This window comes from Saccostrea echinata, unplaced genomic scaffold (genome assembly GCF_033153115.1).
Source record: "Saccostrea echinata isolate AGI-Se365-2 ecotype Australia unplaced genomic scaffold, CSIRO_AGI_Sech_v1 ptg000028l, whole genome shotgun sequence".
In the NCBI taxonomy this organism is placed as follows: domain Eukaryota; kingdom Metazoa; phylum Mollusca; class Bivalvia; order Ostreida; family Ostreidae; genus Saccostrea; species Saccostrea echinata.
In genome coordinates, this window is record NW_026889777.1 from 6,220,843 (window position 1) to 6,233,944 (window position 13,102).

The following is a 13,102-nucleotide window of genomic DNA, read 5'->3' on the forward strand; positions in this document are numbered from 1 at the left end:
CATTTATTATGGTACTTTTTCCATTATCACAGAAGCCTACAGGTTTGCATTTGAAGCCGATATGGAATTTCGAATTTTTTTGGAAAGTACAGGAAAGAATATGCAATTCATTCTCTATTTTTTCTCTTATTTCGAAACATGTCGGTATTTCAACTTCTCCGTCAATAACACACACCTGTAGCTGAATTTCTGTTGAAGTCATGCCAAGCAGAATATTATGTTCTTTGAACAGAAACACAGCCGCTGTTTGGTAAATGCATGGGTATTCTTTTCTTCCTTTTTTTCTTTGACAATATCCCATGGAAATTGTATGCAACTCACAACAAGGCGCTGGAAAATGCCAGCAGGAAGAACATCAAACATATAGCAGAGGATGGATGAGGCAGGATATGAGGAAAAACTATTTTCAGGAAATATCTTTTTATTCATACAGGGAACGTACCATTTTTGTTCATCCAGTTTAGCCAAGAGTGCTAACCTCTCCATGTAGAGCATGATCTCTTCTTTGTGTTCAATGTATTCATTATTGTTTATTTTCCATATTTGGGACAGCAAAACGTCACTGAGTTCTCCAGTTTCATTGAATTGGTCCCACTCTACTGCACACTCAATTAAATCCTCCTCTGCATGATTTTCATCAGTAATAACATTTTTGAATGCATCTGCAAACCATTGAACATCAAGAATTATTACTTCTCTGAGTAATTCTTTGTCGAAAAATAAAATTTCTCTGATGTCATGGAAAAACAACAGCATGGTGTTTATATCTTCGAATGTTTCTAATTTTACTTCTTGTGGCAATGCTTCATTGAAATCCAAAAGAGTATTTCTCTTGATAATTCTAAGCTTTTTCTTTTCCTGAAAGAAGTTTTCAAACATCGCCCATGAGTACGGTAGCTTTTCACCCCAGTGATCAAGGTTTTTAACAATATCAACGATCGATAGTTTGATTTTATCAATGCATTCACTGTTATCGAATCCTACTGCAAACATCTTTTTTGTTTCGAAATGGCTTTGTAAAGACTTGTCCTTCGTTTCCAAAGTCTCCCATATTTCACGGAAAAACTGTACCTTCTCCTGGTTAAAAACACATTTCAGAGAGTAAATTAAAATGGTGAATAACGCCCGAAATACTATAATATAATAAAGTATATTTTGTAACTATAAACTAAATATATTGTAAGCTGCATACAATTTTTCTTAGAAGTACCTTTAACTTGAGCATGTTTTATTTGGTTAACGTTGCATTAGGTATTTATCCGGTCAGGAAAAAGAACACATTCAGGGTTGACCGGTCGGCAGGCGAGGTAGGTACCTATACCTCCGTGGCACCTTATCCCACCTCTCTTTTCAGAGGTCCGTTTTGGCTCTGCTCAAAATTTATATTGTTTAAATGGACTTTGTGAGAATGATCACTGTTCATTATCCTCACATTTCATGTATGGCATATATTCAAGACATCTTAATGTGCAATGGCCCACTGGTCAGAGAAATAACTTTGAAGAGAGTATTCCAAACATATCAGATAGTTTGTCTCAATCGAGTTTAATAATGGAGGTCATTATTCAATGCCTTCATGCAAATCAATTTTGAAAAACCAAAATACACGTTGAATGAGGGTTTTTTGAAACAACCTATATTCGCATTTTGTATATATTTTTTTTCACAATGAGTGCCAGAATTTTAAATGAAATATATTACAAAATATTTACGATAGCAGTTTCCTTAAGATTTTTGTATGACCTACTTTTACGTCAGATTTGTGATTGTGATGTCAGATTTCAAACTTCCCTGCTTCACAATCGATTGCATTCGATTTTTGTTGTCACTAATGTTTGATTAGTTGACAAGGGTTGAAAACTTAACTTTATTTCTATTTCATCCACTTTTTACGTATTATAAAGCATACTCAGATAGTTGCTAGGGAAGAAGTTTGTTGTAAAATCTTAAATACAATCTAATCTGCTCTCGTGAGAAGCACTTAAGATTTGTCGAAGGAGATTCCTAAGTTAAAATCTTACTCAAAAACTTTTTTTTTTGTGAAAATTGCTTCTGGTTTTAAATTTGAATCTTACCACGCACCCATGAAGTATACAGTATCGAGCAGGAACAACCTACAGAAAGCGAACCTCGACCGAACCCCTAGTTCGCTTTCAGGGTTCGCTTGGGGTCTGCAAAGTCTGAAACCGAGCTAACCCAGAGCGCATTCGAAGTACACCCCGGCTGGTCCCAAAACAAACGCCAATTCAGAAGCGCATCAAGAAAGCGTACGCCCGGTTCGCTATGACATAACAGAGTTGCCAATTTTGCATTATACATATGTCATATTCGTTCCATTTTTATGCCCTGGATCGAAAGATCCCGGGGGTATACTGTTTTTGTCCTGTCTGTCTGTTTGTCTGTTTATCTGTTTGTCTGTCTGTCTGTTGTCAACTTTAACCTTGCCCATAACTTTTGATTGGTTGGAGCTATGACTTTCACATTTCACATGTGTATTCCTTGTGACAAGACCTTTCTTTGGGTACCATTATATTTGACCTTTTGACCTTGGAGTTTGACCCACTTTTGCAAAATCTTATGAGACTTTAACCTTGGCCATAACTTCTCAACAGTTGGTACTTGGGGTTTCAATCTTCACATGTGTATTTTTTTGTGACAAGACCTTCCTTTGGATACCAACAACTTTGACCTTTTGACCTTTACCTTGAAGTTTGACCTACTTTTGAAAAACTTTAACCTTGGCCATAACTTTTGAATAGTTGGTGCTTGGGGTTTCAAACTTCACATGTGTATTCCTTGTGATAAGACTTTCCTCTGGATATCAACCTCTCTGACCCTTTGACCTTGACCTAGGAATTTGACCTACTTTTGAAAAACTTTAACTTTGGCAATAACTTTTGAACGGTTAGGGCTAGGGCTTTCATACTTTACATATGTTATCCTTTTGACAAGACCTTTGTTTGGATACCAACCACTTTGACCTTTTGACCTTGACATAGGAGTTTGACCTATATTTGAAAAACTTTAACCTTGGCAATAACTTTCGAAGGGTTGATGCTAGGGCTTTCATACTTCACATATGTAATCCTTGTGACATCACCTTCCTTTGGATACCAATCACTTTAACCTTTGACCTTGACATAGGAGTTTGACCTACTTTTGAAATACTATAACCTTGGCCATAATTTTTGAATGGTAGGTGCTTGGGCTTTCATACTTCACATATGTAATCCTTGTGACAAGACCTTCCTTTGGATACCAACCACTTTGACCCTATGACCTTGACATAGTAGTTTGACCTACTTTCGAAAAACTTAACCTTGGCCATAACTTTTGACTGGTTGGTGCTAGGGTATTCATACTTAAAAAATGTAATCCTTGTGACAAGACCTTCCTTTGGATACCAACAACTTTGACCTTGACCTTGATGTTTTACGTACTTTTAAAAAAACTTTAACCTTGGCCATAACTTTTGAACAGTTGCAGCTAGGGCTTTCAAATTAAACATTTTTTATCTTGACTTACATTTGAGAAACTTTAACCTTCGCCATAAGCTGCCATACGGGGGCATCAATGTTTCACAAAGACATCTTGTTTAAAATCATAATTGCGTTGATTTAATTATCCATCATTTTCTTCTAAATACTTTACTATGTTTAATTTAAATCAATCTTATTTGTGTATATTAAACAGAAAAAATAAATGAATTAAAACCATTACCTGTACATGTATGTGAATGAAAAATATCATTATAACATTTATAATTATTATGGAATTTATTTTGTTTAAATGTATGTATTATTACGAATTGATAATATTCAAAAAATAGTATAAAGAACATATAAAGTAAAAAAAAAATCAGCAAAATTTATATTTATTTTTTAAGATAACGTACAGTATCTGATTTTTCATTCTCACAATGTCCTGTGTCATCTCGACTTTATTCATTTGATATCTTTGAGCTTGCTTCTCTCATTGAGAAGCATCAATTAAACTGAAGTAGACATATATATAAGCAGAAAGGAATCATGCACGTATTAAGCATTGTTTATCACCAAAAGGCTGAATGTAACTGGTTGAGAGAGAGAAAAAAATCAATTAAGATTTGTTATTTTCCCGAAAGACGTTGTTGCAGTTAGTCCACAAGATATCGAATGAAATTTGTTAGGGGTCCGACGACAACGGGGATTCGAGATTTTCAGGGTAAAATACTGAAGAAATAAGCGGTTGGGACTTCCAAGTCACCTCGACATAGCAATGGTATTCAAGGTATCTGTGTTTGAGATACCGACGTTCAACTGTATTTATCATAAATACACAGCCGTTTATAATGATACATTTTTTCTCAAAGCATAAACACGTCAACTATTTTTCCTGTAATTCATAATATGTTGTATAATATTAATAATCCTGGTAATGTATATATTTATTAACATCCTCCATTTTGTTTCTACATACATAGATGCTTCCGATCACCACTGAACAACATTGAAGGTTATCAGCTACTCTACGTTTTGAATATACAAGGGGCGAGGCTTACAGGTGGTAAGATAAAGCGGAATCCGCTTCAGGCATGATCTGTGTGAAAGCGATCGCAGGGTTCTTTTTTAACAGAGCTGACCCAAAGCGAACGCAGAGCCGCACAGAATAATTTTTAAATAGCGGACCTTGCGGGGTTCTTTTAGGGGTTCACTCTGGTGTTATATTGTGTTTGGTTGGTACTGTGAGTACCCAAAATATGAATATGAGTGATCATTTCAATTTGTATTACCCAGGCATAATGCAAGTTTGGCTCAGTTAGGGCGTAAAGTAATTTAGGGATAGTAGACAAGCTTAGCGCAATAAACAGTAGCTGTTAAATCATGGAATTCATGACATTAATTAAGTTAATTTGAAAGGCAATGCCAAATATCACAATAATTTTTAGTAATCATTCATAGATTAAAAAAAAAAAAAAAAGATACAACACCTTTTTCGTCTTGTTTTCAGCGTGCGTGCACACTAGTATAGCTGGAGCCTTTTCACTGCTATATTGATGAATAGACTTCGCCCAGAAAGTAAGGTAATCTATGTAAAATACAAAACAAAATTTATAGATTGATGACTTAATTTATGCACTTCTCTGGAAGCAGAAATATATCTTGGGCTTATTTTATGGGACAAGTGGCCTTCTCTATGCTTTGAAAAAATAAACATATTTTAATCATTTCTGAAGGAAAATGCTAATTTCTATTATTTAAATCTTGTTAAAGTGTAATCGATTTTTTGAGGTTGAGAACAATTTTTATTGTTAAGTATCAAACTATGATTTTCCACTCTGAACAGTGAAAAGTAATGGTCCAAAGGTAATTATCATTCAACTTCCGATCCATGTAAATTTGAACCATGGTTGATTAAAATGTGTCATATCATTTGATCACAAAAAAGGTCTCAGATATGACCTCCTGTTGCCCCTTCATGACACTTTTGAATTTTCATGCAGCACTTATATGCCAATATTGCTAGTTGCATGAAACATTGCAACAAAGACCCTCTGACTTTCACAGAAGAAAAGATGGTAAACCAATCTGCTCATGAAGGACGTGACCGGGATGCTCCCCTGGCTTTTAAACCACCTCTGGTATTTCAAGGGGTCCTTTTTTTTATCTTTTCTTTTATGCATTCTTTAATGGTTTTATAGGTTTGATCACCTTTTGCTATCATTACCTTTTTCATCATAAATGTGTATATAAATGTAGTTTATCTTTAATACATATTGCTTTTATTTAAATCTATAATATGCAAGCAATATGCAATATTATGAAACAGTTGCAAACCTCTGTGAGTCCATCCGTTGAAAATTGAGTCCTTTTGACTACACACTTCTTTCCCAACCTTATCATCAAGTTTTTTCTCCATATTGAGCACCAGAATAAAAAATGCCCTTGGACTCAGAAAAATTTGGTGTGAAGCATAATATGCACACTGTCCCGCAAAGTCAAGCATTGTGATTCTTTTTTCTGGGTCCTCTGAAAAATTTTTGGAAACTCGTAAAATTCCCAAATTTTCTGAATTCTCAGACACATTTTGATCTATTTCAACTATTTCCTCCTCTTCCTTTTCAGAAGGTGCAGAAACTTCCTTTCTTTCCAATGTCCCTGTCTCTGTGTTCATGGTATTAGGCGACATCTTCTCATCATTAACTTCTTCGCTTTCCGAGTTGTCTTTGTTCTCTTCCGGCTCAGGTTCATTAATATCCGGTACTTTCTCATCGGATAATTCTAAAGGTTGCTCTGGAACATTGACAGGTTGACTTTTTTCTTCCATTGTTACCTTAAAGCGCTGTTTTTGCTTTGATGAATTTGCTGTAACAAATATATTAAAAGATTTTGTATTTTGACACAAAAAATAAATATATGTTAAGGAATATGTATAATGACGCTGATGTTGTAATCAAAACTATACACAAACACTCTAAGAGATCTGCAAAAGCAATATTTGTCCTCTACCGATAGATATAATCTAAATCCTCTCGGAAATTAAAAGAAACCAACTTCCGGTAAAAAATCATCTAAACAGCAAAATGCAAACTAAATCATGTTAGACTCACGTACAATATAAACAGTTCAAGGTATACAAAATGCGGAAAGCGAAGTTGGACAGATTGACATACAGACAAGAGGAACAGACAGACTGATGGACACACAGAATGCACCGGTAGATGACTAATGTTGTGTGCTTTATAAGTTTATTTTTCCAGCAAAAGTTGAGAATACGTTATTTTACAGCAAATCATTTATATATGAGCATCTTGAATTGCTTAACTTCTCTTCCTTTGCTAGATGATAAATATAGATGTATTCTTAAAATAAAAATTCTGATATACAATACCTATGGTGTTGTCTGACACGTCAAAAACGTCAGTCTGGACATCAATTCCTCGGGTTGATCTTGTGATTTTCTGAATTTCTTCAACGTCAACGCCCTTTAACCTCCCTAGCAAGGTTGACTTTCCACTTCCGGCGCATCCAATTATCATTCCAGAGGCACTGTACATCATTGTCTCCCCTTTTTTTAAATTCCCCATGAAATTCTTCACTGAGTCATCTCCTCTCATTATAATTTGGACTGGTATTCCAACTAAAACGAAGGACTTTTTTATGTAATATCTGGATCTTTGTTTAAAAGCTATACACTTCTTCCTCGAGCATTCATTTGAAAACGAGACCATGAAAATTTTTATGAGCCACAAAAATGTTAAATGATCTTTTCTTCATTTTTCTGTCATTTTGTCTATGATGAATCTTAATCTATGCAGAAAAATGCAGTTCAGTTCTTGCACATTAATTTTTAAAACGCCTTAAATGAAAATGACATAGACTGCACATTAGATAACAAGTTAATTTTGTATTACATGAAGATCCTTTCATTTAATGAATTATATAGTAAAATTGTTTAGCAAAGAAGATTAAAAATATAAATATTTATGATAATTTTTGACTCAATATTGTGTACCAACACTACCTTCGATTTATAGTTTTAAAATGATATACCATGAACCCTGAAAATGATTCACACTTGTTTTTAAAATTAATTATCAATAAACCAATGTCTGTGTCTCAGTTGCATTTAACAGTGAAAGAGTTTTAACAAAATATTCTGAAATACTTTCAAAACGAAAAGTTTCCATAGAAAAAAAAATATAAACATTGGAGGTATACGTAGCTATAGAGAGATGCAGTTGGACAGTCAGATTCCAGCGTACCCCTCCCCCATTCTTTGCTTGTAGGGAATAATGTAAGATGGATTAATGTATTTAATATAAACATACGGTTTTTAAATGCAGCTTTATGTATTGATGCATCCTGCCATGTGGGATGCTCGAAAATACCCTCTTCAAGTTTCTTTATCAGTTGTTCGGATTGCTGTGGTAACAACCAGCAAAACACTTCTTCCTCTTTCTTTGGATAGGCCCATGACCTGCAGTACTCAGCTATGTTTTCTTTCTCTGCCCAAGTCAGAAAAATATTCAGGAAATTCGGATCTTTCGCAACTCGTAAAAAACTGGTGTGTTTGAAAAACTCACTAGAAAATGTGACTTCAGAACTATCCTGATTGAGTATCCTGATTATTGGTTTGTATTTTTGCAAATTGTTAAGATTGAATTGCTTTTTAATCTTCTTGGACTTGTAAACTTTAGCAACAGCATCATACTTCTTCATCCAATGTTCTTCTTTCTTCATCCAATGTTCTTCTTTCAGATTTATTTTGCACGAATCGCAAAGAAGAAGACAAACCAAAACCCCATCTCCATCTACAAAGTAGAGAATTATATGTCTTTAATAGTGTTAACTACCCTTGGTCTTAAATATGACCTTTACATCACACAATTAATTTTGACTTCTTTTATTTATAAAGAGCAATGATGCAACAATGCAATGTGTCAACTAAAGGTCTTTTAATGTGATTTTTATTGAATAATTTTCTATTGATTTTTTTTTTTACTTTACATTTCAGCAATTCAAATTTGCACAAAAATGTTCTCATGATATTTTTAAGCAAGGTTTAGAGATAATAATGGCATACACGTCAGTTTTGATAAAGTTACTAGATTTTGCTCCCAAAAATATATTTAGGATATATCTACTTTAAAGTAATCGTGATTTCAAAAACTGATTATCATAAAGGGTCTTTATTAACAGATCAATATTGTAATAACTATTGTTACAATACCTATAACCTTGCCTTCCCTTGTGGGCAAAGTGTGAACATGCTGCATATTATAGGTCTTATTTGATTATGATGATTGAAAAAAGTGCACAGCAAAATGGTCCCATGAAAGCACCGAATAAGTCAAAGGTCAAGTAAAATGTCACGAGGAATAGACTGGTGTTCCATGTAAATTACGTTATATCAAAATGCGCTACATAAAGGGGGAATATCTATTTATTCTTCCATGGATGTATGTCTCTTTTGTTAGTTTGGCAAAGAAGCTGTTCAAAGTCACGTTCTGCAATGTTACAAACCTTTCTTATGAACTTCACGAAATATTTTTTCAACCTCTTTGACGTCGTGTCTTTTATGCTCATCAGAAGTTGAGATGCATTTTCGACATAAGCTAACCTCGCATTGCATGCAGAATCGGCCTAATGTATCTTCTGGATGCCTCTTGCACTTCAAGTTTTCAAGAGGAAGATCTGTTAAAAAGGAAATCATTATCCACAAAGACATTTGTTAAGCATTTCATCATAACTACAATTAAAAAAAATGGGAATTCATGAAATGATAGTCGGTTTGTGTTTGAAGTGAAAAATTCAGAATAGATTATCTTTTTATGAGACTTTTTGCACATTAGAAAGAATGTAATTCTGATTTTAAAAAATAGTTTTTTCTATTCCGGACAAATATCTAAATATTTTGACCTATATATAACCTCAATATTTTCTCCAATATATAACCTCAAGGACTCATAATCTGCAGAAGCTTGATTCCCTTCTACATGGTAATGTTGCACAAAAGAGAAAGATTACCTGTATATTGTACATACATGATACTGTTTAACAAAATACATAAACATACTTCATTTTTACATACCAGTTGGAGAGTCTCCGTACAAACATCTGTATATGTTCACTTTGTTGTTGTCCCGTGAACCAACCCAAAGGAGCTGTGTTTTGCCATAATAACCCAGGCCGAATGGTCTTTCCATGCCTTGTTTAAAGGTCTGTATAAGTGACAGGAAGTTGCCATCTTTGTCAATCATCTGTACTGTGTGTGAATTATGACTGCACACCAGGATGTTTGACACTGCATCAGTACAGACTCCACGTGGATCTATTCTTGTACCTGATGGAGGCCCTGTATAGGAGAAACGATGTCTTCCTCCACGCTCCGTCACCACTATATCATGGTGTAGGTCCGAAACAATAACATCTCCATTGCGGTTCTCTGTGATGTATTTAGGTAATTTATATAGTTCTTGTCCTGTACCATCGTGTTGAATGGTCTGGGTGTTTTCTCCGGTAGAGTTATACCGGGCTACCTTGTTTTCATCCGTCTCTGTATTGTGCATCACGACCAACAGGTCTCCAGTGGAGAGGGAGCTGTGCATACATCGCGGTCTCCATGCAGCCGTGTAATTTATAATTATACTCTTCGATTTGTTTATGGACAGTTTGATAATGTTATAATTCTTGTCTATATAAATTAAATCTCCGTCTTTATTCACAGTATGCACTCCATCACCACTAACTACATCAGTGAGATGATCTAATTCCTCACCCTCTGTGTTTGTTAATATAAGATTGTTGTATCCATCGCTGATCCAGACTCGGTCGGACGTAACACAGGATATGTGGCAACTATACTTTACACCTTCTACTGTCACAGATTTCTGTAACACTAATCTAGACATCTTTTTCAACAGTCATTCATTTCTTAGTTTTCTTTTTCCTTTGCTTTATCTCCATGGCACTCTTCACCGTCAGGATTTCTCTGAAAATCAGCACTGCATATAGTTATCTAGTTTCTAGACCAATCAAATTTGTCTCTTTGTGCTTTTTAGATCAAATCTAGACCAGTAATATATATCTCTTTATGGTTTGCTTATGTCGAGTAGACAGTGTCTTCTGTCATAGAAAACATCGCATAATAAGATTACTCTTCATACTTCTTGCATGTTTAACTCACCCCACTGGATTAAATCTTGCAAATTGAATGAATTTAGGGAATACCTATCTTCTCATTTTGTTTTTTACCACCATTATTGTTTATTTAAGGGTCGAAACTGCGTTTTAGCGGCGACATGTCAGATGAGCAGGTAAAACTGATGTTTGCAACCGTTAAATCAGCATTAACGGTCACAAATAACAAATGAGAAGATATTTATTCCCATTCTAATGTAATTTTATGCATTTTGTTTCATGTTACGTCTGATTTTGTAGAGTTTTTCGTTAAGTGAAATATGTCGCAAAACGTTGTGTTTTTGTGTCGTTTTATTATGACGTCACAATCAAAAGCTTTTATTCTCGTCAGTGCTCGTTTAAATGCCTCAAACATCATTGCATTAGCCAATAAAATGCAGATTACAAAACAGTTGCATTAGACTTTTTATTTTAGAATATTATACTTTCATGTAAATTACCTGAATCTAATTCGTCGAGAAACATTTGTTTAAAAAAATATTATTACCTCTGAATTATGAAACCACTTTTTCCAGTGTGGCGTTAGTCAACACTGTTTGACGAAGGGTCTAAAAATATTGTTAACCGTGCAGAATTTATGCACACACAGTTCAGTGTTATTTGAATCTGTATAAAAAACATTCATTATAATATAATAGATATTGCATGTTGTTGAGTCTAACATTGAAACTTTTCACCCCTCGAAATCATTTTCAACCTCGGCTGTGCTTCGGTTGGCGATAGTTTTCTTGGTGAGAAAAGTAAAAATGTCAGGGATGGGTAACATGATATATTACGATTTTTTCCCAAAAACATTACGATAAATCGTGATATTTTTACACACAATTTTTCCTACAATTTCAAAGGAATTTCCATAATATATTTTTTAAAAGATATGCTATAAAAACATAACTTTTCTATTTAATTTTTTATATCTACTTAATATAAAGCATGTTTGGCTGACATTGTTCAACTGTTTTCAACATTTTTTGCACTTCCTGTAAATGTCATTCAATAATTTCAAAAAATAAATGAATATTTTCCGGAATTTATAGTTATGTACCAAATACCGGTATTTTAGCCTCCGTATCACGATACGTACAATGTATCACGCAATAAAAAAATCGCGATTTACCGGTATACCGATAAAATCGCGCATCCCTAAACAATGTTATGCTGAACTACATTCAATATTTATGTAAAAATTGAAAAGGAAGGATTTTTTTTTCTAATTCATACATGTATGTGTTATACATAAATCGTTAAAAAGGATGTGATAATAATTGGGCAGAGTATAATATTCACTATTGGAAGCTATTTAATTTATTCATTCATTTATCTATACTTATAAATTTATAAATTTTGCAAATAAACTCAGAAACGGGTGAACCAGAGGTCTTACTTACTCCTCTATGAATACACTAGATACAAGATGATGTCCGTAAACTATATTCAGATTTCACTCGCATAGTAAGTATCGTACATTAGATTAAAAGTCTACTTTCATCTTCTAAAAAACAACCATGAAATAGCAAAGACGTGGGTACGGTGGCGATTCCGGTTGGCGGATCTAAGTTACTGGCGATTTTTAATGAAACTGACAACAAGCAATCGTTTATTTATTTCATAAAATATCATCACTGAATTATTCAATCAAAACTTGATTTAAATGATATAAAAGAAATAAGTAGTGATAACCGATTAAAAAGGGAAATGTGCAAACCATGTTCGTCATTCACCGATCTTAATATTGACGGAAGCTTCTAGAACATCATATAGCAAAGAACCCGATGTTAAAAAGAAAAAAAAGAGGAGATTATGGCTGCTTGATCATAAAAAAGCTTTTGTGTGAATGGTCATTGAAATAATTGAAAATCATTGATAACACTATAAATTGTGAATATATATATATATATATATATATATATATATATATATATATATATATATATATATATATCGAAAAACTATTAGTAGGTTTTCCTAATAAATTTATCGGTAAAATATTCCTCACTGAGAGCAAAGTGGCAACGAACCCAAAGTAAAATTTGTACTTCGTAATAAATTTGCTTACATTAAAAGAGAATAATTAATGAATAAGGTATTGTTCAAATACAATTAAAGCCGTTAAAATTTGTGCTTTAATCAATACATTTCAGTTTTTTTTTTCTGAATACAGTGTTTTGTATCAAATACTCTACCTATTCATAGGGCGTTTACGGCTTAAGAAAAAAAAAAGATTCCATTTATCATTAAAATGTGCACATTCGCTGCATGCTTTTATCCTTGACAGAAATGAAATAAGAGCGTCTGAAGTACAATATCCATAACATAGTATTACAGGTTTCACAATAAACGTCAATCATTGAAATTGTTATTTTTTTAAGTTTTAACAAAAGCGGGGGGGGGGGGGATCATCTACTTCTGCTCCAAAGCTAAAT

General features: G+C 33.7%; 1 protein-coding gene across 1 annotated transcript; it reads right to left on the reverse strand.

Moving 5' to 3' along the window:
* Positions 1-2: 2 nt before the first annotated feature.
* Positions 3-10,393, reverse strand: LOC133193949 (uncharacterized). The gene is made up of 7 exons (XM_061329861.1): positions 9,574-10,393; positions 9,006-9,176; positions 7,811-8,293; positions 6,871-7,119; positions 5,817-6,344; positions 4,970-5,067; positions 3-1,077 (listed from the first exon to the last, which is right to left on the reverse strand). The coding sequence occupies exons 1-7, from the start codon at positions 10,391-10,393 to the stop codon at positions 199-201; spliced, it is 3,228 nt and encodes a 1,075-aa protein (XP_061185845.1). The 3' UTR covers positions 3-198.
* Positions 10,394-13,102: the final 2,709 nt, after the last annotated feature.

Excerpts from the sequence above, each read along its gene's own strand:
- LOC133193949 (XM_061329861.1), bottom strand. The coding sequence starts at position 10,393 with ATGTCTAGATTAGTGTTACAGAAATCTGTGACAGTAGAAGGTGTAAAG. Across the intron at positions 7,120-7,810 it reads TAAAGCTGCATTTAAAAACC|TTGGAATACCAGTCCAAATT; the intron begins GTATGTTTATAT and ends CCTTCGTTTTAG. Across the intron at positions 5,068-5,816 it reads CAACGGATGGACTCACAGAG|ATTACCTTACTTTCTGGGCG; the intron begins GTTTGCAACTGT and ends TATTTTACATAG.